This window comes from Pyrus communis, chromosome 12 (assembly GCF_963583255.1).
Source record: "Pyrus communis chromosome 12, drPyrComm1.1, whole genome shotgun sequence".
Lineage (NCBI taxonomy): Eukaryota > Viridiplantae > Streptophyta > Magnoliopsida > Rosales > Rosaceae > Pyrus > Pyrus communis.
This window is the reverse complement of record NC_084814.1, coordinates 19027090-19054731: the sequence shown is the minus strand read 5'-3', so window position 1 is coordinate 19054731 and position 27642 is coordinate 19027090. Positions and strand designations below refer to the sequence as shown.

The window sequence follows — 27642 nt, the reverse complement described above, 5'->3', positions numbered from 1 at the left end:
GTCATAGACTGGAGTGGAACATGACGCTTTTAGCCATTTTCTACTGCGTCAGCGTTTTCTTCCATATATTAATCCTTGATTCGATTTCTTTTGTTCCTTCTTATTTGGATAAGATATATTTGAATCTGTAATAAGTTCAAGTTTCCGTTTGATCATTTTGCAACAGGGAGTTGTGACCACAGCATTAGTCTATTACCTCCAAACACGGTGCATCAGTCACAGACTCACAAGGGACCAGTTTTTGCAGCTATGTTTACTCGACTTCAAGTCATCATGGTGGGAGTGTTTTCGGCCATTGCTTTCGCAGAGCGACTACATTTTGGCAGGTAAACCAAATAACACAAATACCTTTCACCTTTTCCCTTCGTTGGTTCTACCAGAGCAGTTCGTCCTAAAAAATCTGGGGGGCGTTTGTTTGCCCTCACTAAGTTGGACTGGACTGGACTGGACTAGCTATTAGTCCAATACTGTGTTTGTTCCATGTTGGGACTAACATTAATGAGACTAAAGGGGACTAACATGGACAAAACCCTTCACTAAGAGGTCTTAGCGAGACCCCCCAATAACCATGGGACTAGCTAAGACTATCCTCTTTTTCTCGTCCTCGTCATGCTCAATGACCACTCCCGACAGATTCCTCGTCATCTCCGGTCACCTAGATCAATCATTAACTTTCCGACTCTTTTTCAGATCCATTTCACAACCAACTTTCATATAAAATATACCAAATTGAAGCTGGGAGTGACAAGATTACGATTTTATCTGAATCGAGGCTAAAATGTGGTTGAATGTGGCCGAAAAATGGCCTGGAAGTCTCGGCCTGTATGGGCTTCTTCAAATCCATGACAGATTCGAGCATTCAAAGCTAAGATCTCGGTCCAGGGATGGTGATGAATTTTTTGGCGGTGCTAACTTCATCCAATTTAACGAGGGTTGGCCGGAAAACACATCGAGAAACCTGCAACTCGTCGGGAAAATTGAAGCCGTGAGGTTCCGTTCGAACAACGCATAGCTAGAGAGAGGGGGAGGACAGAGAAATAGAGAGTGGAATCAATAAGGAGTTTGACCAGGAATGAGAAAGAGACATGAATTGAGAGGTCTAAGAGGAAAAAAAGAGGGAGAGGGTGGGACGATGAGAGAAGAGGAAAAGAGTGGGACGAAAATGGTAGGAAAAGATGGAGAAAAAGATAAGATCATAATAAAATATTAATAATTTATATATTAAATAATATAATATTAGAATTTGTTATTATCCAGCTTCTTAGTCCAATACTGCATCAAACGCTTCATTAAGGTAGTCCAGTTTAGTCTAGTCTAAGCCAGTCCAGCTTAGTCCTTGAAGCTAATCCAGTCCGAGATAGTCCGACGCAACAAACGCCCCCCTGAAGTGTTGTGTGCAGCTTGATTGGAGCCAGTCATAAGATTTTTGAGGCCCTGGGTTATGCCCAAAAATATGCCCTAACTTTATAGAATAAAAATTATTTGTTTTTGCAAGTGGTCCTCTACCACAGTGATGGAGAGGAGTATTGTTCTTGCATTACGACGTGAGTTTGAACCCGGTCAGCTTCCTAATCTAACATTTAATCTACCAAATCTATCATTTGACAATATATATATATATTATTTGTTTTCACATGAAGGACTTCGATAAAATTATACTTAGAAAAACACTTCAAACTCAATAATTTAGACACACGAAAAAATCAATTTATTTTATATTGAGAGACAGGAACCAACAAACCTCGGGCTTAAAAGTAGATAGCTAGTGAGTTTTATTTCCCTTCTATCTGAACTTTTAAAGTAGGGTTAATCTTTGTTTACTACCCTGAAATTTCGTGGTTTTCAACATTTGGTCCATGAAGTTTTTTTCATCCTAGAGTCATACCTCAAGTCTTAATTTTGGGATAGTTTTATACATCCGTTTAGTTTTCCGTTAGAACTTCTGTTAAGTGATGACATGACGCTTACATGGACAATAACTGAGCGCCAAGTGTCAATATGGGCCCACTTCAATATAAAAAAATTAAAAAAACACAAACAAACAAAAAAAGATAAAAGAAAAACCCACCCGTCTTCTACCTCCCCCAACCCCTCCCTTCCTTCTTCCCTTTGCAACCCACACCCTCTCCCCAAACCTTCCTTCACCACCAAAACCAGTCTCACTCCCGCACTTCAATTTTCCAGTTTGATTTATTTGAGCGATAGTATTCAATTTTCCAGAGGTTTGACCAGTTGTAATTTTTACAGACTCAGACACACTGCACCCCACCCCCCCTAAATTTTTTCTCTTTTGTCCCCTCCCTGTCTCTTCTCCCTGTCTCTTTCGTTCAGTCAGCTTCCCTTCTCATCCCATTCTCCGACATCGTTTCGTCCCTTCTCCTTTCTCTTTCACTCCCTAAATTCCTCTCTGAGCCCTTCCTCGTTTTTAAACATGTCGTTGGTCTCTCCGCAACCAGCTTCCCAACAGTCCATGGCTTTGAGCTCAATTTCTTCTTTGCTCAAAGTCAAAGATGAGAACTGGAAGTCTTAAGGTTTCAGCAGATCTGCGCCGCATAGTGTAGATGGGGATAAGAGAGAATGAGGGTGGGATCTGGGTTAGGGATGGCCAACAGTTTTAGAGGGGATCCCTTCGGCGAGCTTGCAGCGCTGGCGTCTCAGCATTAACCCAGAGGCCGTAGTAATAAATCAAAGAACCCAGAATGTTGAAGCCATGACTCCAAAACATGGCTGTCTATCCTTCGAGGTTCTGCAGTCCCCCAAAAGGTCATGGCATGGTTAAGAAATTCGAGGAACCCAGTCCTCGGGAACCCTCTTTCTGCAAAGTCAAATAAACAAACCCTCGAGCAACTCACAGCTTCGTCGCAATCCCAACACTTGCAGCTACCAACCTGCAACCTTTAGCATCTCGTCTCTCACACCATTTTAAAATTGAACAACAACTGCACCTCTTTTGTAGACTCGCGACTACCAATCCACACTTGCAGCCACTACAAATTCTAGCCTCAACCCACGACCTTCAGTGTGTTGATGGGGATAAGAGAGAAAGAGGGTGGGATCTGGGTTGGGGGAAGGCGGAAGCGGGGAAGAAAGGTGAGGGAGATAAAGGGTGGGTCCTTCATGCAAAAAAAAATATTAAATGATTTAATTTTTTTAGTTTTTAATATTTAATTAAATAATTTTAATTTCCATGTGGACCTCTTAATGACACGTGGCGCCTAGTCATTGTTCACATGGGCACCAGGTCATCAGTTAACGGAAGACTTAATAGCCAGACTAACGGATGTATGAGACTGTCCCAAAATTATCACTTTAGTTATGACTCTGGGATGAAAAAAACTTCATGTACTAAATGTTGAAAATCACGAAACTTGAGGGTAGTAAATTGAGATTTAGTACTTTATAAAATTGTGAGGTGTTTTTTCTTATTTACTAACTTTGTCAATATGAGACTAAAAAATAATCATATTTTTGAGTCTTTTATTGATATGTATAAGCAATGAATGAATACTAAATTAAAACCTTGGTGATATGTTATATGATATTGAAAATTTGGTCTACACATTAATCTTTGTTGAAGGTAGACTCTGCAACCAACATAGCTATTAGCTAGTAATTAAAAAGAGATTAACAATTAAATAGAAATTCATAAAAATTGAAATGAATAAATGTGGACATTGCATTTCGAACTCAGGACCTCTCATTAATATTAAACAACAACAAAAATTGCTTATGATTAAACTTTCTTGGTTTTTTTAACCAAATTTTATAAATTTTATACTCTTATAAAAAGAAATTCATACAAAAAGGAAAGTAAAAAAACAAGCATAGCATTTGAATCCAAACTCAAGACTTTCTCATTAATTTTAAACAACAAAAACCATCAGTTCTAACTAAACTTTTTGGTCATTTAACCAAATTTTATAAATTTATATTGTTATCAAAACATATATAAATATACCACCTTAATAATTTTGGTACCCCTAATTTTTTTTAACCCCGAATTATCGCCCAGCCCTCACTGGACATGGGCCGGCCCTGATTGGAACATTTCTTAGTATTTCGGGCCTTTCTCTGTGGCGAAAGAGGAAAGAAAGTATTGTTGCTTAATACGCATCAGATATAGAAAAAGTGACACTTGACGATAATGAAGTGCTGGAGTTTTCACGGCCATCATCATTAAGACAAGTTTGTTATTTTTCACGGTCGGATCACAGACAACAGGTGATGTAAGAAACATTAAGTTTTAGTATGATGCGGAAAATCAGTCACTCAAAATTCCTATGAACTTGTTTATACATATCAATAAGAGAAATTGATCTTCTTTTCTTTCACGGTGTCATTTCACACAAACCGAACCGATCTATTTTGTGTTCTCCATATTGGCAGAGATTCTAACATGTGACCAAGAAATATACCTATATATTAAAGATATTGTTGTAAAATCAGCAGTGTGTGCAATGGAATAAATAAATAAGACACAAAATTTACGAGGTTACTCTAAAGTCAGTGTGACTGGAGTACGTCCTCGGAGCAGCAGTAGTGCTTTCTTTTATAATCTGGAATAATAAGATTACAAAGATAACTCTCACTATTCTCTCCTCTCCTCTTCCTCTCTTTTGTCTCTCTCTCTTTCATCTTCCTTTCTCTCTCTTTCTTTCAGAATCTCTTCCGTGAACTTATCACATTGATGTTGTGTGGGGTTTGTATTTATATAGAAAATAGGAGTAGTGTGCAACAAGCTTTAGTAGGCAATGGAAGACAGCCCTTATTCCCACTTGTAGCTTAGTGGATTAGTGGCCATTGTGGACATCCACCATATTTACAACAGATATACCTAATTAATATTTCTCTCATTACATGACACACACATGACAAAGAAACTGTCATATTGTGCCTATGAAACAATTGGATTTTGGACGAGCATGTCACTAGTAGTTCAATTTTCTCATAAGGAGAAAGTGGTATATCTGCAATTCAGAAAATATGGTAACTTTTTACTTTTTTATTTATTTTTATTTTGTGCGTCTCTCTCTTTAGTTTTGAATAATATTATTCACACACCTAATTTTTCCTCTCACACATTCTTGTTAATTTTTTGTTATTGATCCTCCTCAATTCATTTAATTCGATGTCACTGTTCTTTGGTAAACTGATTGTGGATTCCACTATCTAATGAATGAACTCAAAAGAAGTGGCTGAAGTTGATCCTTCACGGTTATAGAAACACCATTAAAACTCGAAGCATATCATCCGCATTTCAAATTAGCACAAAAAAAGTTTGATATCCATGGAAGGATGCACTCACTACTTGGCGATGGTACTGGTTCAGTTGATTTACGGCGGATCAGACGTCCTCATAAAATTATCCCTTCAGGATGGACTCAATCCGATTGTCTTTGTGGTTTACAGGCATGTTCTTGCCATGGTTTTTATAGGACCATTTGCTTATGTGCTTGAAAGGTAAACATTCTTGCCGGTGTCCGACTTTCTTCTTGTACAAGAAACAGCGAAAACTAATTCGACAGTGTATGTGCTGAGCAGGAAGCAGAGGCCTTCGTTCTCAATTTCGGCAGCTGCAAATATTTTCCTGCTCGCGTTGTTAGGGCCTACCATCTTTGTGAATGTATACTGTGCTGGTTTGAAATACACTTCTGCAACAGTTGCAAGTGCCTTAAGTAATGTTATCCCCACGTTGACGTTTCTGACGGCAGTTCTTCTCGGGTATATTCTATGCCTTTGCCTTTGATTTCTTCTAAGGTTTCCTGTTCTGTAATTTGCTTACCTTCATTCAGGATGGAGAAACTGAAGATTAGAAGCGCTCGAGGCCAAGCGAAGGTGGCTGGTACAATTTTCTGCATCGGTGGTTCTCTTATTTTCACATTCTGGAAAGGAGGATACCTGTTGAAAGGTGTCGAAAAGCCACTGATAAATGTTTACGATTACGACGCCGAGAAGTATATTGGCCGGACCAAGCATGTTCACGAAAACTGGATCAAGGGTTCTGCTCTTATTCTGATTAGCTACATTGCGTGGAGTGCGTGGTTAATCCTCCAGGTGATCAGAAACTCGATTCAAGTGGCACTTTTTATACAAATACTAGCTTCTTGCCACAAGCGCTCACTTTTTTAGTTTAGTCTTAACTATTTTTTTGGATATTTTCATTTTATTTGAAGAAAAAAAACTTAATTTATAGTTTATAATTTAAATTTTCTTTTTTAAAGGTTAATAACTCTGTAGAATTGTAATTGTATTCATTTCAATTGATAATACAAGGTATAATATTCTAGTGGATAGGATGTTGGGTTCCTACTCATGCGTTCCGGGTTCAAAACTCCTCCCTCCTCTTCAAAATTGAGTTATTTGTTCAACTTTGGCATTTTTTGCTCCACAGGCTGCGGTGTCCAAAGTCTACCCTGCGCCATTGTCACTAACCACCTTAATGTGCTTTTTCGCCTCGCTGCAATCTTCTTTCCTCGCCCTGTTTTTTGCTAGAAATCCAAGCTCATGGAGGCTGGAGTGGAACCTGCAGCTTTTAACCATCATCTACTTCGTGAGCGCTTTCTTCCATATATCGTACTTATAAGATCTGTTCAACTACATAAATTGTGTAAAAAAAACAGGACCATATATTTGCTGTTGTGAGATATTTTCTATAATCTTTACCATCGTATTTGTTTTATGCACATCTTTAAAACATAATCCTTAATATTATTTTGTCTTTCCTTGTTGGGATGAGATATATTTGAATCTGCAAAAAGTTCGAGTCTTCATCCGATCCTTTTGCAATAGGGAGTTCTGACCACAGCGTTAGTCTATTACCTGCAAGCATGGTGCATCAGTCACAAGGGACCAGTTTTTGCAGCTATGTTTAGTCCACTTCAAGCCATTACAGTGGCAGTGTTTTCGGCCATTGCTTTTGCAGAGCGACTTCACTTTGGCAGGTAAACCGAAGAACGCATACACTTTCTCCCATTTCCATCTTACTGCTTTCACATATGGCAATTCCTTTGTCGGTGCTACCACAGTAGTTTCTTCCTAAAAAATTTGAACTTTTTTTTTTTGTACAGCTTGATTGGAGCACTTCTCATTATTGTGGGACTTTACTGTGTGCTGTGGGGAAAGAGGAAAGACAGTCTTGCTAAACATGGAGAGATTGAAAAAGTGAGGCTCGACGATATTAAAGTGCAGGAGATTTCCATGAATGATATTTCAGTAGTCAATTCTGTTACTAGAGAAGAAACATGATCATGGAGACATGTTCGTTTTTCTTTCGCGGTCAGATCTAAAAGAATTGTTTATGTAAGAAAAGTTGTGTTATATCATTATGCAGAATTTCAGAGAAAATTCTTTCTTATTTGTATAATCTCTAGTTCCAACAATCCATAGGAACATATTGCTACCCATCAACAAGAGAAATCCTTCTATGCTTTCGGGGAGTTTTTTATGTCAATCATAAACCAGAATTTCACATCGTTTTTCAGTAGCCTCTCAACAGCTTCATTTGCATCCTGACTTTGAATTATTATTTCGATCATCGGATGGATTCCATGAGCAGGACAGAAACCAATAATTCCTTTGTGTATCCTTTGTTCTGCCCATTTCACTGCCGGAAATGGTTTTTATACCTGCCAAAAAGGTCAATGCACGGTGTTCATTACCCAAGAATTTGGCTTTCATGTTTCCCCAACATGGTTACTGTTTACCACATTATAATCCCAGCAGTTGGGTTTTTTTTTATACCAGCGATGTTCTACTTAAAACTAATCTCAATCTCATTGGAGCACATCCTCTATAGTTAATTTGCTACGTCCACTTAACAAGGTGAAAAGTTAAATTTAACTTAACAAACCATTTGTTTTGTTTCAGTCTCTTGTTTAAAATGAGAATTGTGATGACAATTATTCAGTTCATTGACACAATAAAAAAGTTTCATGTCACTGTAACTCTCCTCAAATAGAGAACACCACTGAAATTATTTTCCACTAGCTAAACTATAAGATGTGTTGTCATGCATGAACTCAGAAGAAGTGGCTGGGGCTGATCCTTCACAGTTACAAAAAAACCCGATTAAAACTTGAAGCACAAGAAAGTTCGATATCCATGGAAGGATGCACTCATTATTACTTGGCAATGGCACTGGTTCAGCTGGTATACGGCGGATCAAATGTCCTCATAAAGTTCTTCCTTCAGGAAGGACTCAATCCGATTGTCTTTGTGGTTTAGAGGCATGTTCTTGCCATGGTTTTGGTTAGACCATTTGCTTATGTGCTTGAAAGGTAAGCATTCTTGCCATTTTTCAGACTTTCTTCTTGTACAAGAAACAGCGAAAACTAATTTGGTAGTGGATGTGCTGTGGGAAAGGGGAAACAAAATCTTGTTGCTCAACACGCAGCAGAGATTGAACAAGTGACACTCGGCGATAATGAAGTGCTGGAGATTTTCATGAATGAAATTTCAGTAATCAATCCTGTCAGTAGAGAAAGGCCATGATCATGAAGACAAGTTCGTTATTTCATGGTCGGATCATAAACAACATTGATGTAAGACACAATGAGTTTTAGTTTGACGCGGAAAATCAGTCACTCAAAATCCATATGAACTTGTTGATACATATCAAGAAGAGAAATTGATCTTCTTTTCTTTCATGGTGTCATTTCACACAAACTGAACTGATCTTTTTTGTCCTCCATATTGGCGGAGATTCTTTCATGTGACCGGAAGAGATACCTAGCTAAATATTGAGATATACCTAATTAATATTTCTTTCATTCACATGTCACACACATGACAAAGAAATATATATCATATTGTGACAATGAAAAAAATGGTTCAATAATTTCTTGACAAAAAAAATGGGATTTTGCAGGAGCATGTCACAACTAGTTCAATTTTCTCATAAGGAGATAGTGGTATATCTGCAATTAAGAAATATAATAACTTTTTACTTTATTTATTTATTTATTTTATTTTGTGCGTCTCTCTTTAGTTTTTGGATAGTGCTATCCACACACTCAATTTTACCTCCGACACATTTTTGTTAATTTTTTGTCATTCATCTTTTTCAATTCATTCGATTTGGCGGCCACAAATTGAGAGGGGTGTGTGATAAGTAAAAATGAGTGTCTAGAAAGTACTACCCCTAGTTTTTGCTTTATTTTTGTTAGGGGGAAGGAAAATCGGTGGAGATTGAACCCACACTAGAATACATAAGTATGCTTGCTTTCTGCCACTGGTTTGGGGATAAATATAGGGGGTGTGCTATCTACACACACCATTTTACTTCTCACACATCCCTTGATAATTTATGTCCGTTGATCTTCTTCAATTCATCCGATCTGACGGTCGAAAATTAAAAATGTGTGTGAGAAGTAAAATGAGGTGTGTGGATATCACATCCCTAAATATATAGTTGGTTCCTTCCTTGAATGATTCCAAAAGTTGACTTCATATTTCCACTATCCAAAGACGATGTCACTGTTCTTTGGTAAACTGATTGTGGATTCCACTAGCTAACGAATGAAATCAAAAGAAGTGGCTGAAGTTGATCCTTCACAGTTATAAAAACCCCATTAAAACTTGAAACGTATTATCTGCATTTCAAATTAGCACAAGAAAAGTATTATATCCATGGAAGGATGCACTCACTACTTGGCAATGGTACCCACCCCATTATTGTAACAATTTCTAATCAAGTGACTTGTTAGACAAATAAACCTGAGCCCCCACGGACATCCATAACGTAGCCCGACAGAATCCTAACCAGATTCTCCTATAATAACAAAATCCTTCTACGTTGGGAGGAGGGTATTTTACCTTAATTTGCCCTTGTTTAATAAATTGTTTTTTTTTTTTTTTTAAGCTGTAAGAGGTGAGGGGTAATTTTGATATCACCAAATCTGACTTCTTCGTTTATATATAGAGATAAAGTCGAAATTTAGTTATTTGTTCAACTTTGGTTTTTTTTCTCCACAGGTTGCGGTGTCCAAGGTCTACCCTGCACCATTGTCACTAACCAGCATAATGTGCTTTTTTGCATCACTGCAATCTTCTTTCCTCGCCCTGTTTTTTGTTAGAAATTCAAGCTCATGGAGACTGGAGTAAGATCTATTCAACGACAAACTCTGAAAAACAACGGGACCATATATTTGCTGTTGTGAGACATATTTTCTATGATCTTTATCATCGTACTTGTTTTATACATCTTTAAAACATAATCCTTAATGTACTTTTGTCTTCCGTTGTTGGGATAAGATATAATTGAATCTGTAAAAAGTTCGAGCCTTCATCCGACCCTTTTGCAATAGGGAGTTCTGAATACAGCATTAGTCTATTACCTGCAAGCATGGTGCATCAGTCACAAGGGACCAGTTTTTCCAGCCATGTTTAGTTCGCTTAGTGTCATTGTAGCGGCAGTATTTTCGGCAATTGCTTTCGCAGAGCGACTTCACTTTGGCAGGTAAACCGAAGAACACAAATACTTTCTCCCCTTTCTATCTTGCTGCTTTCACATATCGCAATTCCTTCACCGGTGCTACCAGTTCTTCCTAGAAATCTGAACTCTTTTTTTCGTACAGTTTGATTGGAGCACTTCTCATTATTGTGGGACTTTACTGTGTGCTGTGGGGAAAGAGGAAAGACAGTATTGTTGCTGAACATGGAGAGCATGAAAAAGTGACGCTCGGCGATATCAAAGAGCTGGAGATTTCCATGAATGATAATTCAGTAGTCAATCCTGTCACTAGAGAAGAAACGTTGGATCATCAACAACGGTTGGTGTAAGAAACATTGAGTTTAGTATGACGCGGAGAATCAATCACTCAAAATCCATATGAAGCAATAATATTTACCCGAGTTACACAGACTCAAATAAGTAACAATCCCTCTTATTACATACAATAGTCAACTCACTGACACTCCCCTCATGTTGGTGCACAAATGTCCTTGATGCCCAACTTGTTAAGTGAGTTGTAGAAGGCTTGACTCGCAACAGCATTTTTTAGAATATCTCCACCTCCATGTGTTTAATCCAGTCATGTTGGATTGGATTATAAGAAATATTAATAGCGGCTTTATTATTACAAAACATATCTGATGCAGGTGTTGGTAGGTACCCAAGCTCAGCAAGTAACTTCCAAAGCCATAATAACTCACATACCCCTTTCGCTATACCTCTGTAGTCTGCTTATGCGCTTAACAACGCCACTACCTTTTGTTTTTTACTCCGCTAGGTTACTAGTTTACCTCCCACAAATGGTAAAGTATCCCGAAGAAGACAACCGATCACTAAATCTCCGGCCCAATCTGCATCAATATAGCCGTTCACTTGAAAGTGTCCATTCTAAGAAAACATGATGCCTCAACTTGGTGTCAACTTCAAGTGGCGAAGAATTCGTCCAACTGCACTCATGTGTTCCTCACTCGAAGAGTGCGTAAATTGGCTGACAATACTTATTGTATAGGTAAAGTTTGTCTCATGTGTGATAGGTAGATTAAGCGTGTCCAACCAACCTTTGATAGCGATCTTTGTTGGAATTTGATCAGGATACACGGTTCTGCCAACAAATCCAAGACTTTTTTTTTTTGAGACAAAAATATGCCTCCTTTCGATTGAGCCACTTCTATACCTAAAAAATATTTTAAGTCCCCCAAGATCTTTCATTTCGAACTCGGTATCATCGCTTGTTACAATCATACCATCCACATAAATAATCAATGCTATCAACTACCCATTCGATGTTTTATGAACAATGTATAATCGGAGTTGCTTTGTTTGAACCCATATTTTCTCATGGTCGTCCGAAACCTTCCAAACCATGCCCGAGGTGATTGCTTCAACCCATATAAGGCGCCATCGAAGTTGCAACTATTCATGAATTTGATCTTCATTGCAATTTTGCAACTAACAATCCAAAAGTATTCATCAATAGAAAATGCTCAATTGCACTAGTTTTCAAAAGACCAATCCAGTTTTTTATGTAGATAATTCAACGACCATTTCGTCTCGTCACACCTTCATTTTGTTGGAATAACTTCCGAGTTCAAAATCTCACGGTGTTGTTAATCTTCTATACTTTTTCTACAAGAGCGATAATCGAGGTGGGAGATTTGAACACAAAATTCCAGGTGCAAGATACTACACTATTAGCTGCATAATTTACAAACCTCTTACACGAAGATGCAGTTACCAAATAGCCCATGAACTTGTAGGTCACTTTCAATTTGTTCATTGAACAATTTTTTTTTCGGAAAAATTGGGACTTGAACCATTAAAATTAGTCAATCTCCCCCCATCATATTTGATACAAAACAATGATAAAAAGGGGTTTATCAGTCGCACGATGGGACGCAATCGTTCTACTCATTGACTTCACCAACAGGTTGTGTAATCCATTCTACAATCCTTGAGATTGATGGTAACACAAATATTGAATTCAGTCATGCTAGAATTAAAACAACACCGCCATCAACATTATTTCAACGATCCAATCTGTCAACCTAAATTATACAAGCAAATGTAATCACTACTTGACCAAGTCCAACGGAAAAGATAATGAAACTGAGAGAATAGTCTTTTCAAAACGACCATAGATTAGTGAAACGCCACTGATAGCAACATGAGTAGGAAAGGGAAAAGTTGATTCATACAGCAAAAGGGAGAACTGAAATTGCGATGGAACACACTAAGCAAGGGTTCCAGGCCGAAAGTGAAGGCTTGGACAGAGTCACAAACCTATTTCTTTTGCTTCTTCCGCTTAATGGAAGGCTTCCTATGTTGCAGCCTTACTGCTGATGATTCTCTAAATTGAGTAACTTCAGCGTCTTCAGGCAGTGTGCATAATAAGAATTTTTTGGTCGAACCAACTTGGTTGGGGAACAGCTTCAGCATCTTCCTTCCCCTCATCCATTTGAGCATTATCTTCATGTGTGTTTTGCTCATCAATCCATTGACACCCAATTCCTGAATTTTGCAAATAAAACCCTTTTTCAGAAACATGAACTTATGGAATTTCAGACAATTAACTTTATATTCCACATTTTTTCTTTAATCTTGAATAAAGGGTGACCCCAAGCCAACAAGGCTTCCCATTTTGCGAGGGTCAGGGGGGGTGATCGTACGCAAGTTACCCTTGCTTTGCAAAGAGGTTGTTTCCACCACATTCTTTTATCTTGAATAAGCAAAGAAATATATGTCCTTTTCTTTTTGCTGGAGGGGTGATAACAAGAAAAGCCACTGAAAACTTGAAATGAAAGGAACGCATAAAACATATTTCCTGGTACCTCTTACAGTGTAAACCGCCTAGATATCAGTAGACCGGGTACCTCTTACATTGTAAACCGCCTCAGTTTGATAAGGAACGGTTATCAGAAAACCAAACCTAGATATGGTTGCTTTCTAATTCTATCAGAAAAGTTTTGTGAACTACTACAAGAACATGTATGCATAAGGACGAAATCAAAAGTCACTGCACTGTAATTCTATCATTGCTGTATCACAAATACCAAAAAGTTAAACATAAAATCGAGGAGTATGATAAATCTCAACATAGGTTTTATCATTTCTAATAGAATATCTCAAGTTTAAAAGCTTTAAGTGGTGAATTAATATTTGGTTTAGCATAATAAAAACGGGGACCCTGTGTTTTATGCTCTGAAGCTTACACCCCCTGTGGTTTCAGCAGTTCTATTTATATTCTTAAATGTTAGTATGAACATAAACCGTTCAAGTTACTTCTAAAATGGCAGCTTCACCTTACAAACTGAAAATTTTACCTGGTTTTGGTAGAAACTTCACCTTATAAAGCCCTCAATCTCCTATCCCCTTTAAACTGTTGAATAGAAGTTTAAAAAGTTCATATTATGATGAACAGATAGATAACCATCCTCCTATGCTACCGCACACAACAAGATGCATGGCAGACTTCAAACTTCAATGCCCACAACAGTGACACTAGCAAGTATAGCCAGCCAACAATACAATTAAGTAACGGAAAGTGTGACCAGTACTTTCTCATTATTGCAATTCAAGTTATCCTAATCTAACCAGTGGCAAGTAAGCCTACTCCTTGCTGCATTAACATAGCTATATGAAGCACTTGAAGCTAGATTACATGACTCCAAACACCAAATACACAAACTGAAATCCGGTTTTTCGACATACCCAATTGATAAAATGTCATCACAAAACTATGCATAGCGATTAAAATGAAAATGCCTGAATGGGAAGAGTAAATTTTTCAGCATTATCAAATTCACATATATGAAATAAAAAAAATGAAAGGGGAAAAAAAAAAAAAAAAAAGCAGCTCTTCACAGAAAGGGCGATAAACCTTAGCCTGAACCCAAGTATTGGGGATGGTGAGAGGTCCATGCTGTTTGACGACATCGTATAGATCACGAGCGATAGAATTAGCCTCAGGGAAGCTCACTTTTGGATTGATTTTCCTCAGATTCTCCGCGCGGCTCCGGGAGAAATGCCTTACAAACGCCGCGGCGGTTGTAATAAGACCACTTCCGGTCGAAGTGGAAGCCCTAAACGCGCTGCCGGCGAACCACATCTTCCGATTCGACGAATTCACGACGCAATCGCTCCTTTTCCGTCAGTTCGTCTTCTCAGATTGGAAACCGGAATTAGAACAGGGGTTTAGCGGAAGCTAAAAACCCTCTTTCATCAGGAACGGAGCACGTGAGAAACACGTGCATTTGTAGTTCGAATTTTTTATGTCGTTTAAGACTGCTGTCGTTTTTTGGGAACACTCGTTTCCCTATTCCTAGCTCATGGATTTTTTTAATACATCGATATTTTTACAATAAGAGAAAAGGAAGTTTAGTTAAGTCACATAATGGACAGTCTAATTAGGTATCGAAGTTATCATCCATAAGATTCGAACCTAAGACCTCTCACTTCCAAGTGAAGAAGAATATCATTAGATCGTAGTACTGAGTGACAGCTCATATATTTAATAAAGGGAAATTTTAAAGAATAATAAAGAGACACACGAAGCAAAGGGTTATAACTTATAAGTTAGGGTACCCTATAAGTTACTAGTCTCTTTGCATGTTGTTACGTGCTTGTGAGAAACTTCTTTTAATCATAGACGTTACGTACTCCTAAAGATGTTTTGTGGTAATTGTAATAGTCCTCATATATTTTAATGTATTGTGCAATAGAAAGACTTTGTTTTTATCATGCACGTTATAAAAATTTGTCATTTTTGTGTGTTTACTTTACCAATTTATATGTTATTCATGCAATTGTCAAACAACATGGGATTTTGAATGCAAGTTCCTACCTAAAATTCCCCAAACGATATGTAGATGTGAAAAAAAAAAAAATAGGAGATGAAACATTAGTAGCACGACACAAAATAATTTACAATATTCAGAACACACATAATGTGTACATGCTAAATTTTTTTTTTTTTTTTTTTTAAGTGTACATATTGACATCAACACTGCAATTCCACCCAATGATTGATGCCTCCAGTTTTAATTGCTTTTTTTTTTTTTTTTTTTGAAATAGCAACGACAAATTTTCATTTTAGAAAAACAGCAAGGTTATGAGAACATTACCACCGCAAACAAAGGGATTCAAAACATCCCTCACTCAAAACAACCTTAAGCCTCAGTTACAAAAGAGGTCCGCCAGAAAATCGAGCGGCTCCTCAAACCATGACCGAGAAATCGTCTCATGCAGCACAACCTTTGCAAGACGGTGAGCCATTTCATTAGCCTGACGACAAACATGGGCAGAAGCAGCTCCAATTATCCTTGACATGAAAGCTTTGCCAGGCCCAATGAAGGACATGTTAGTCGAATGACTCTGCAACACAGTCGTGATCTGGAGAGAGTCGCTTTCTAGAATGATGTTAGATAAGCCCTTTTCAACGATCATCGCCAAGCCTTCTTTGGCCGCTAAGGCCTCTACATGAGACGGAGAGAAGACATTTTCGAACCTGGCCACACGAGTTGCCACAAAATGACTTGAAGCATCCCTTGCAACATTACCCACCCTACTCCTTCTACCGTCTGCAAACCATGAAGCATCTACGTTGACTTTTACATGACTGGTAGGTGGAGGGGTCCATGTAACAATTTGGGAAGTAGAGGTATGGAGAGCAAGCACGGAACATTGAGCATGGTGAAACTCAGCTAACTAGCCCATTGCTCGAGATGAGGTCAGCCCAGGGTCGTCCACTTGCCCGTTCCAGAGCATAGAGTTCCTAGCCCCCTAAATCGCCCACCAAATAATGAGACAAATATCAAAATCAGGTTGCTTCAGGGAGGAGCCAAGCAGCAAGGCCCAATCATCCATGACAGTGACTCCGTGCCCTTTTGGTAGAGACCCCAAAGGGAGCCATCCAAAACACAGGCAGCGAAGGGATGGTCACATATCAAGTGTAATGCAGATTCTCCCCTCGCACCGCATAGGACACAGCCATCATCAACCTTTAGATGCCGCTTGATCAAATTTGCATGGGTAGGAATTATATTCCGGCAAATCCTCCAAGCGCACACCTTGACATTTGGGGGGACACAACCCGCCCAAATGCGCTTCCAAAGAGGCCCCAAAGGGTTAGATTCCGAGGAAGACGAAGCAGTCCGAGAGTGACTAAGCACCCACTCCAACACCACATGGTATCCACTTTTAATTAAGAATTCTCTTTTTTTATCAAAATGCCAAATCAAACAATCATTTGGTTTCCGAATACTCAGTGGGATTGAGCACACTTTGTCAGTTTCCGCATCAGAGAAAATAGAGTTAAGGAGAGGGAGGTTCCACCTCTGTGGAGAATCAATGATAAGGTCACTAACCATAAGCAAATTACATCCCACGGGTTTTGGAGAGAAAACCCGAAAGGAGGAAAGCTGGGGGATCCAACGATCTTCCCAAATACGGATTCCCTCCCCCAACCCCACCTGCCATCTGGACCTGCAAGTCAGCATCACTCTTGGTGCACAGAAACTGTGCCAACAAAAGGAAGCACCCACTTCCACCATGGCATCCAGAAGCGTAGAGTTGGGGTAGTACTTGGCTTGCAAAAGTCGAGTGACAAGCGAGGTAGGCTCTTGTAAAATGCGCCAGCCCTTTTTAGCAAGAAGAGCCAAGTTGAAAGCATACATGTTCTAAAAACCCAACCCACCATCACACTTGGTTGAGCAGAACCGTTCCCAACTGAGCCAATGAATCTTCTGCTCATCATCCGACCCTCCCCACCAAAATCTAGCAACTATCTTATTCAGATCATCATAGAAAAACCTAGGCAAGAGGAAGCTATTCATGACATATAGTGGGATAGCTTGGGCAACTACTTTGACAAGTAGCTCACGGCCATCGGCACTTAAAAGCTTCATCTTCCAACTTAAAAGCCTTTTCCACAGTATTTCTTTGATATAAGCAAAGCATTGACCTCGATTCCTCCCAACAAGAGTGGGTATGCCAAGATACTTATCATGATGATCCACTCGGATAACCCCCAACTCCAAAGTCTTCCTGTTGAGGTCTCTTGACATTCTTACTAAAGCAGACAGAAGTCTTAGCCAGGTTAATTGCTTAACCAGAGGCCTATTCAATCATGCAAGATAGCCCGTATGTGATTGCAATCCTCCAAAGTTGCCCGAGTAAAAATCAAGCAATCGTCAGCAAATAAAAGGTGGGTGATAGGCGGAGCCCCTCTGCAAACTGTGACACCTCGTAGCCGCCCCTCACGTTCTCGCCTATCAATAAGAGCCGATAAACCTTCTGCACACAGCAGGAAGAGGAAAAGGGAAAGGGGATCTCCTTATCGGAGCCCACGGGTCGGATGAAGGTAGCCACGAGGGGAGCCGTTCACCATAACAGAGTAGGTGATTGAGATAACGAAAGTCATGATGAGATCAGTCCACCGAAGCGAAAAACCGAGTCTCACAAGTACACTTCAAAGATAGCTCCACTCAATCCTATCGTAGGCCTTGCTCGTGTCAAGCTTGAGCGACATGAAACCCTTCTTTCCCCTCCTCTGGCGGCTCAAGCAATTCGCCACTTCGTTGGCCATAATAACATTATCAGAGATGAGACGCCCAGGGACGAAAGCACTCTGATAGTGAGAAATAAGATTTGGCATAATGTGCTGAAGCCGATTCATGAGCACCTTGGCTCCAATCTTGTACATGACATTGCTTAGGCTAATTCGACATAATTGCACCGTCTCCAGTTTTCATTGCTAATCTTCAAAGGATAGTGAAAAATTAAAAATGAGTAAAAGTTAGTTAATTGACCAGTGAGAAATGTATACTAAAAGTTATTACCTATTACGAGTCACCAAGATTAGCTGGATTGAAGCAAGACCTTTTTTGTATACTAGATTTCATTTAAAACACCTTGTTTGCCAACTACAGAGCCACCTTTTTACTAGCACATTTGTGGTTGACTTTGAGACCCCCTCGATAAAGCCACAAATAATTGTCCATGACTAAAGACGGGATCTGGAAGGTAAATACCTATATGAAACAAAAATGTGAAAGTCACTACTTTAAGAAAAATATCACAAGCTATTATGAGGATCATGGATAGAGTAAAATTCCTCATAGCCTCTCCGAATCCAAAAGAGGTGGATAATCGTGATTTGAAACCAATTGCTCCCATTAAAATAAAAAAAAAAAAAAAAAACACACACACACACACACACACAAACTATTATGAGAATCACTGAAGATAAACATAATGTACTAAATAAATATTCATCGTTTTTCTCCTTTATCTTTTAACTTTATTTCATCGTGGCAAACTTAAGGGTTTTAAAATGAGGACTAGAATTTCCTCCATGTCTAATCATGTTTTATTCCTCATAAAATAAAATAAAAATGAATGCTAGCTATTTTTCTCATCTACCTCTTTCGACTAAAGAATTACCTGGTACTGGTAGTAATAGCCTAATAGGGTAGCGAGACGCGTCGTACCAATAGGAGACCCAAACACTTTTCCTACCCTCGCTAGGAGACCGTTACCTCCCGCCATAATTTGAATTGGCGTCCCACCGAGTTAACTATTCCAAAATCAATTAGGAGAGCCGCCACGCTGAGTCCGAGCTGGACGTCACGCTCTCCCGCGCCGGTCTCTTGTCCGATCAAGAAAGTGATTTCAAATTTGAATCCAAAGCGCGTGATTGCGGACGCTCTTTGTCTATGAACATTGCAGAGAAAAAGCACTTACTTGCCATGGGACCCGTTTTGGCTCATTTTAAGGCGGCTCAGGCCTCGAGTCACTCGGGTGCGGTGGGCCTGGTGATGAAGAAGACTCAGAAACGATGCCCTGCCGAGACGGAGATGCCTTGTGTGTGTGTCATGAGTCATGACTCGCGACTGAGAGTTACAAATCGGAACTTGCGTGGGCGAGGCTAAGGCATGGTTTGGAAAATCCCAAAACGACGTCGAGCTGGCACCTTTTTCTTGTCAACTGCATCGAAAAGTGGCTACAAACCAGTACGACTTGTCGTTGTTTATTGGGCCGGTTCCCCGCCCCAACCCCACCCCCACCGCGGCCCCGCGGCCATCGTTTTGATCACTTGCTTTTTGAGTAATCAAACTTTTTTTTTTTGTCAAACAATATATTTTGTTAGATTAGATGTTAGGTTAGCCACCGACGAATTTTGAACCCATGTCGTCATGCAAAAACTCAACACCTTTCCATCACTGTAATAAAGGACCACTTGCTTGAGTAATCAGACTTATATTTACAAGTTTTGTAGGGTTTACTTGATATCAGGTTGTGTTTTTATCAATCCTTTTTTCTCTTAGTTGTAAACCACAACTCAACACACATACAACGAAAAGGAAGCGTTTAAGCGTTTACACGCATGCGAAACACAACACACGAGTAGATAAATTATTCATTTCCTCTTGGTTGCGAATTCGGTGAAAAACCAACAACGACAGTGAAAGCTCAAAAGAATGGAAATGCAAAACCCCAAAACACAACACACCAGTTGATAGTAGTCAGAGCGCCAGAAAGGGTTCAACAGCTATACACCACATCCCAAAATTCTATACAATTCCAAATTTAAGCCGCATCCACCACAAAAAAACACAAACCAACCCTTCCTAATGAAAAACACGCAAACATTCCCCGAACCACATATTTAACACATCGGATCAAACTTCATATTCCGTCAGCAATCTTGGGCAGGAGCAGCAGCATCGGTATCCCAGTTGTCTTCTTCTCCCAACTCGTACTTACTGAAGTGCTTTACCCTGAACTTCCACTCGCCTTTCAAGGCGTCATAAGAAACAAACTCGGCTCCTTGATCCTCTGCCTTCTTCTTCAGCATCTGCTTGTATCTCTCTGTCTTCGGCCCTTCTGTGAACCGATGCCCTGTTTTTTTGTCAGCGCATGTAATGTTGAGAAGTGTAACCTCAGCAGGTTTGTTGAGGCCTTGCCCGACAGGAGGTTTCTTACTGTCATCCATATAAACTATCACCTCCCGGTTGTTGAACTGCACGAGAGCCTCAAGATCAAGGCATCGCACATCTGTCTCCCCAAAGAACTTGATGCTACCATATCCAACTCGTCCAACCACAAAGTCCTTGACACAACAGCAGAACCCTTGTTCTGCCCTTTCCTTAGCTGCCAATTCTTGGATTCGAGGCTCTGTATAGTAGTCAGTACGACGGAGCTTTGGCATTAGTGCCTCAATGTCAGCGCCATGCTCATATGCAATAGCAGCCTCACCGGCTCTATGCCCACTTAGTGTCATATAAGAGTCCCCTTTCTGAACAGAATGATCATCATGAACTCCATTCAGTTTCTGGTTGACTTTGGCATGATCCGCCCGCTCTTTCACAAAGCCATTTTCTTCTCGAGTTTCTGAAACAGCAAAAAGCAATGTCAGCCAACACCACAGATACTATTAAACCAAATACAACCACAAAAAACTAAAGGTCGGGTGTTCCAGTGAATTCCTAACAAAATACATTAACAATAAACCACAAGCTAATTAAAAACTATCTTTCTCCTCAGAACGAGCTTCTCCCGGAATTTTTCCTGAATAAACATTTTGTTCAGAAGAGTAAGCAATATGCAAATATGCTCAGACACAATAAATTTGAAAACTAACTCAAAACTCTCCACATTAGTGCATAATAATCTAGTGTGTGGTATTGATATTACATGAACAATAGAAAAAACTCTCAATTAGGCCAGAAGGCCCAGAACCCGTCGACAAAAATCCACTAATGGATGTAAACAAACCAAAAACTCCCTTAATAATGGCTACTAAAAGCATTTCATAAACATTAAATATGCCCGAACTATTTCTCAAGCCAACCATGAAGAGGCTGTACAAGTGAAAGGCCAAAAGGAAAGAAAATGATAATGGCACAACAGAACTTACCATTCTCATGAACCGGAGTAGAAGTATCCTTTAATGGGGATGCTTTCTCAGCACCAACCCTTTGAGGCCACTGTTCTTTTGGACGAATGACGAGTGCTCTTGGGTTTTCTCTGGGAAGGAAAAGAGCATCCGCCTTGGGTGTGCTTTCTATTTCTTCATCGTCAATAAAGAAAGGGAACTGCAAAACAATAAAGGCAAACAGGTGTAAGAACAAAATTCAAATGCAGAAAACCTAATACAGATTAACTGTTTACATGAAGCATCACCCTCACCCTTGGATCGTCATTCTTAGGATTATATTTTCTCGCAGGTAACCTAACCCGCCTCTGCGACAGGTGTCGAGAGGTCAACAAATATGATACTTTAACAGGTGCAGGTTTGTCTACGACCTGACAGGGAAAAAAAAAAGTCAATGTCACATTCCATTTTCCTTCAGAGAAGGTTTAAAGAAACTGTGCAACCACATACAAGTGATTCTCGACAGAACTAACACCTTAAAGTCAAATTCAATTTCAAATTAAACAAAAATAAAACCACATAAGAAAATTATATTACAGGCATGCTCGAAATTCCATATTGAATTGATGGTGCAGTTCCACCACGACCAATTGACATTTGTGGCATTGCAGGGAGCGTTCCAAATGGATTTGTAGCAGGGACTGGTTGTACAGCTGCAGAGCTTTGCGTTGCAGGCCTAAGAAAGACAGCATAGATCCATATTCTCTAGTTCAAAACTTAATTGTAAAATTCAAAATGAAAAAAATAAACAAAACAAAACACTAAATGCTGTAGTCCATGGACATAGAGAACGAAAAGAAAACCCCCAAGTAGCTAACAAAAGCCCCTGCATAGTAAGCCTACATATTAGGATAAGAACAAAAGAAGGAAAAAAAAAAAGTATCAACCTAATTAATACTCTGAAGTTAGAATTTTCTTATCTATTAAATAAGCAATAAGATCAACAACAAAAAATACCCCTTCCACTACCAAACGAATCCTTTTTAGATTTGGTGCAATTGAGATATTTCAAATCAAATGAGATTTGTTTCATTCCAAAAGTTTCCGCAATTTTTTATCTGTGTAAGTGAAACCAGAAGGGTATGCAAACTAAAAATGTGTATTTAAATACCATAACAGTAAATATACCACGTAAACATGCACACAAAAGTAAAGAACTATGAGAGATACGAGTCATATGACATACAACTGTCCATAGTTATTCTGACCAAGAATTCCTGTTGAACCTCCTCCCAAGCCACTTGTGTTGCCTACAAAGCAAACACCAATTGATGAAATCAGAACCATCAACTGACAAATAAAACCTCAATGGCTATATGATTGAGAAACATAAAGATACTCAAAACATATGTTACCTGGCTGAGTTTGATTAAAACTGTTGAAGTTAAAACCACTATTCTGAGTTGGCTGAGATGAGAAAGGCATAGAAAAAGAAGTTGGCTGCACGGGAAAGAAAATAAGGAAAAAAGTTAACCAATCATCAATTAAAACCTTTTACTATTAAAAGTAAAAACAAAAAATAAAACTTACAGTTGGTTGACTAAAACCCATTTGACTGCTTGTAGCCCCAGCAGCAGAGGGGATCCCCAAACCAAAGCCAGTAGAAGGGTTACTAAATGGCTGAGCAAACGGGGTTGTATTCTGCCCAAATGGACTGGTAAAAGCACCACCTGTCTGGGCAGCTGGAGGTGTGGGATTGAATGGATTTGAATTAAATGTGGAAGTTGTTGTCGCAGCCGGAGCAGAAAATGAAAATGCAGAGCTTGACGAACTAAAGAGAGACGGAGATGAGGTTTGAGGGAAAACTGTAGAAGGTTGTGATGGTGCAAAAGGACTGGTTGAAGTAGAAATCCCAAAACTTGATGAGCTGAATGGTGTAGACGTTGTTGTGAAGCCTGTATTAGTGAAGGATGAAGTTTTTGGAGCAAACAAATTAGATGAAGTTGTGGCATTAAAAGGACTTGATGCTTGAGGAAATGTCGGTGCAGAATTCAAAGGGTTTGGCTGTGAGGTGGTAATGCCAAACCCACTCCCACCAGCAGGAGCTGGACCACCTGGAGGTCGAAAAGATAACATTTTGAACTTAGCAAATGTCATTATTGCTGACAAGCACGGAAAAGTTCCAAGATACTGAAACGTTATAGCTAGAAACCATACCTTTATCCCCCAATTGATAATCCTCCCAGCGGAGTTCCTCATGACTTTTTTCTTTATATTGTGGCATTGCCGATATTGACTCCAATTTCCCACCAGCACTAGTCCCAGTTCCACCATCGGGTTCAGGAGTTGCAGCATATGCAACCACTCTACTGCCTCCGCGTTGCTGGCCCCCAAAAGCTGACTGCCCAAAGGCACTAGTGTTCCCAAATGTTGTTGATTGAGCTCCTGCATCACAAATTATAAGAATATAATACAACTACAATGATACAAAACAGAATGAGGCATCTGGCTGGTCCATTTTATTTTTTCAAAATGTACCACCATTCATATGCATCTGGAATACTCACCAAATGGAGAACTCTGTGCTCCAAAAGGTGATGAAGCGGCAAATTGACTGCTACCAAATGTAGAACTTGATTGGCCAAAGGCAGGAGTTGATGGAAAGCTGAAAGATGGAGTACTGGATGAACCAAAACCAGGAGCACTTGAAGCACCAAAAGCTGGATTGCTTGAAGTACCAAAGGTCGAGCTAGATGAACCAAAAGCCGGAGCGCTTGAAGCCCCAAATGCTCCCCCAGATCCAAACAAGGGAGAACTTGACACCCCAAATGCAGCTCCTGTGCTTCCAAATGTAGGACTTGTTGTGGAACCAAAGGCTGGGCTACTTGTAGCTCCAAAAGCTGGGGTGCTTGTAGCACCAAAACTTGGGGTGGTGGTAGCACCAAAGGCTGGACCATTTGTAGCACCAAAGGCTGGGGTGCTTGTAGCACCAAAAGCTGGGGTGGTGGTAGCACCAAATGCTGGCTGACTTGATCCACCAAATGGCGTGGAGGAACCAAATATACTGCTCCCAAATGCTGGCTGTGATGGTTGAGTTGTAGTTCCAAAAGGACTTGTTTGAGCAGGATTGGACCCAAATGCTCCAAACACAGGCTTCTGACCAAAACCAGATGAACCTGTTGAGAGAGGTGTGTGCACATGGGGGAGAGAAACAGAGAAAAAATTATCAGCGACAAGAAGTTATCAAAATAGCAAAATAATTGAGCACATAGAGATGAATAACATGTAACCAAATAACATGTATGCATTGAACATCCCATTATAATTAGATCAATCTTGTTGATGAGCTTCTAAAGTGGAAATGATTCCACACATGAAGTGGAATTCAAAGTGAACACATGCCCCTTGAAATACAAGATGAAACCAATCCCTATTCCACTCTCAAAGTCTTAATTCCCCCCTTATGATATTTGTCGTTTCACAAGCCAACTGCACCAATAGACGTGTACCAAATAGAAAGTTTCAACAACAATATATCCATCTTGTACAGCATGCATAATCCACTCATGCATTTCCAGAAAAACGCTTGATGCAAACTTGAAGGACATTAAGAATGATAGTAGACAATGCAAATGATTTCCAATAACCATATATCATAAAAGTTATATCAAATGAATCATTTGAAAAGTGGTAAGCGAACAAAAAAACGAAAAGAAAAAAAAAATTCAAATTCAATCCACTTGCTTACCACCAAAAGGTGATGGTGAAGAACTAGAAGTTGCTCCAAAAGCAGGCGTTGTATTTCCAAAAGCTGGTGAGGATGCAGCACCGAAGGTTGTGGAGGAAGGAAAAGATGAAGAAGCTTGAGTTGCGCCACCAAATACACCAGTTGAAGTTCCTCCAAACATGTTACTCCCTGTTTGCGCACCAAATGGGGTTGTGCTACCAAAAGGCTTAGGGGCAAAAGGATTGTTATTTGTGCTGCTGGTCTGCCCAAATACCGATTGAGACCCAAACGGGCTGCTAGATGACTGCCCAAAAGCTGTTAAACAATATTCCACAAGTAAGATTATTTTCGCAATGCAAAAAAATACCAAGCCCGAATATTTATCAGACAATCAAACAGTATAACCGGAAGACCAGATAAACACAATAAATAGCCCGTAATCAATCTGCTAATAAATGCACGTCATACTCATCTTACAACGAAGCAAATAAAAAGTGTATCGACATCTTCTAAAAATCTGACATATGATTGATGAAAATACATAAACCAATTATTCCTATAGGAACCAATTAAAATATATTGAATGCAGTTAAGATGATGCAGCAAAATCTGACTCCAAGGATCAATAAAAGATATAGAGATAAAGAAAGCTTACGATTAGAAGAACCGAACATCTTCTCTTCCGATTCAGCAATCAAAACCCGTGCTATTTCCTTGATCTCGAGCTGCAATGCATACAGAACACAAAGTTAACACAAATTGCAGCACAAAACACCTATTTAACAAAGCATCGAGAAATCCCCAAAACGCGAGACGAATAAAACGCAAACGACAGCATTAACGCATTAAATCAGGCATTAAACGCAATCGTAAACCTAATCACCAGAAGAAAACCAAGGGTTAGGGTTTTTTTAAGTACCTGAAAGTGAGCGAAGGCGAAAGTAGGGATTTGGAAGGCGGAGGCGTCGGGCGTCGGTCGTCGACCTGAACTCGACGAAGGTTGTGAGTTTGGAGATCGGAGGCGGCTGAAGGCAACGGAGAGAGGGCGAGGGAGAAGGGTTCGGAGCCGCGGAAGGGAAAAGAGAGAGAGCGAGGGCGAGTTGTCGCAACCTCCGAACTCTCACAAATGTCAGAACAGGGAGAAGGCGAAAGGTATTTTTACACGAGTGGGGGGGGGGGGGGAGGGAAGTGAGCGACGGGCGCGTCGCGTAAATAGTAAGCACGTAATGTTAGCGTGAAGAGTAAGTCCGCAAACCTATCCAAGGAAAGGGGAGTCTTTCACTTCGGACAAGTCGGTTTTCAATATTTGTCCTCTTAAGATTTTTTTTCTTTTTTTTTTTGTTGGAATATTTTTTTATGTATGTCCTTAACGACACGTTAACTTATTCGAAACTAGTGAAATTGCAAGTTAGATAAGAAAGTAAGTAGAGTTGAAAAAGGAAATGAGATAGAATGAAAGGATCGTATTGTTTTTACTGACATATTTATTTATTTGAAACGAGTGAAATTGTAATTTAGGAAAGAAAGTAAGTAAAGCTGAAATAAAAAATACGGTGAATAAAAGTACCGCATTGTTGTTAATGATATGTTTACTTATTCGAAACGGGTGAAATCACGAGTCAGAGAAGAAAGTAAGTACAATTAAAAAAGAAAATGAGTTTAATGAAAGTACTGCATTGTTGTTAATGTCATATTTCTTTATTTGAAACATGTGAAATTACTCAAAGGCTACACCGAGCATTCAATCACAACTACATCTCTCTCTCTCTCTCTCTCTCTCTCTAAATCACTTTGCACTCACTGCTTTTTCTTTCACTTTCCCCGTTTCATAAAGAAAACAAAACATGATTAAGAAACAAAGATTATTGCCTGCACTCCCCAATCACCACTTACCACCTACCCTCTTCATGAAGTTGTGGAGGAAGAATTGAATTGAGTGAAATTGAGTTGAGGAGATATTGAAACATGATGAAGTCAGAATCAAATTCTTGTTGAAAGTGTTTTTTAAAATTTCTTAGAATCGAAGTAAGAATCATATTTATTTATATAAGTTGTCTACTTAACCACACGATTAAGAAAGAAAACCAATAAAATTACTAAAATGCCCCTATTCCAATTAATCTAATTTTATATTTATAGTAAAATTTAAAAAAAAAATTAATTTTTAAAACTTTGTGAGAAAGCTTTAAGTTTTTTTATTTACGATTTATTTTTTTATTTTTTTGAAAATACTGAAAGGATATTTTTGTAGTTAATATAAGAAAACCCATCAAAAGAGAGCTATCCAGACTCCAACCTCTCGGATATTGTCCGCTTTGGCATTCTGGGCCTGGACTAGGTCGCAGCCACCCAGCTACCGCACGGTTTTGTTCTTGTGGACCGTAGTCCACAAAAGGCCTCTCTGAAGTTAAAGCTCTGGGCATGGATATATAAGGCCCAAAGACCACGCCCTCACGGGCGATGTGTGATACTACAATCCACCCCCCTTAGGGAGCCCGACGTCCTCGTCGGCACACCACGACCGTGAGTCTGGCTCTGATACCAAATTGTCACATCCCAGACTCCAACCTCTCGGATATTGTCTGCTTTGGC

General features: G+C 39.5%; 3 protein-coding genes, 1 long non-coding RNA gene and 1 pseudogene across 4 annotated transcripts; 2 read left to right on the top strand and 3 right to left on the bottom strand.

The window, feature by feature from the left end:
* The first annotated feature begins 5287 nt into the window (after positions 1-5287).
* LOC137709800 (WAT1-related protein At5g64700-like) lies at positions 5288-7429 on the top strand. The gene is made up of 6 exons (XM_068448783.1): positions 5288-5460; positions 5542-5721; positions 5793-6054; positions 6392-6550; positions 6790-6941; positions 7068-7429. Exons 1-6 carry the CDS (start codon positions 5288-5290, stop codon positions 7243-7245), a joined length of 1104 nt encoding a protein of 367 aa, XP_068304884.1. The 3' UTR covers positions 7246-7429.
* A 2039-nt stretch (positions 7430-9468) lies between these two features.
* On the top strand, positions 9469-11079 carry LOC137710117 (WAT1-related protein At5g64700-like; annotated as a pseudogene).
* A 1491-nt stretch (positions 11080-12570) lies between these two features.
* On the bottom strand, positions 12571-14572 carry LOC137711375 (uncharacterized). Its single transcript, XR_011065054.1, has 2 exons — positions 14328-14572; positions 12571-12958 (listed from the first exon to the last, which is right to left on the bottom strand). It is a non-coding gene; the product is annotated as an uncharacterized lncRNA (long non-coding RNA).
* Positions 14573-17124: 2552 nt separating this feature from the next.
* Positions 17125-17511, bottom strand: LOC137710115 (uncharacterized). The gene has a single exon (XM_068449070.1). It carries the CDS (start codon positions 17509-17511, stop codon positions 17125-17127), a length of 387 nt encoding a protein of 128 aa, XP_068305171.1.
* A 2340-nt stretch (positions 17512-19851) lies between these two features.
* LOC137711213 (nuclear pore complex protein NUP98A-like) lies at positions 19852-26191 on the bottom strand. The gene is made up of 12 exons (XM_068450432.1): positions 25970-26191; positions 25706-25775; positions 25072-25365; positions 23891-24499; positions 23541-23768; positions 22914-23437; positions 22739-22823; positions 22570-22633; positions 21921-22059; positions 21638-21754; positions 21366-21543; positions 19852-20839 (listed from the first exon to the last, which is right to left on the bottom strand). Exons 2-12 carry the CDS (start codon positions 25722-25724, stop codon positions 20145-20147), a joined length of 2952 nt encoding a protein of 983 aa, XP_068306533.1. The 5' UTR covers positions 25725-25775; positions 25970-26191; the 3' UTR covers positions 19852-20144.
* Positions 26192-27642: the final 1451 nt, after the last annotated feature.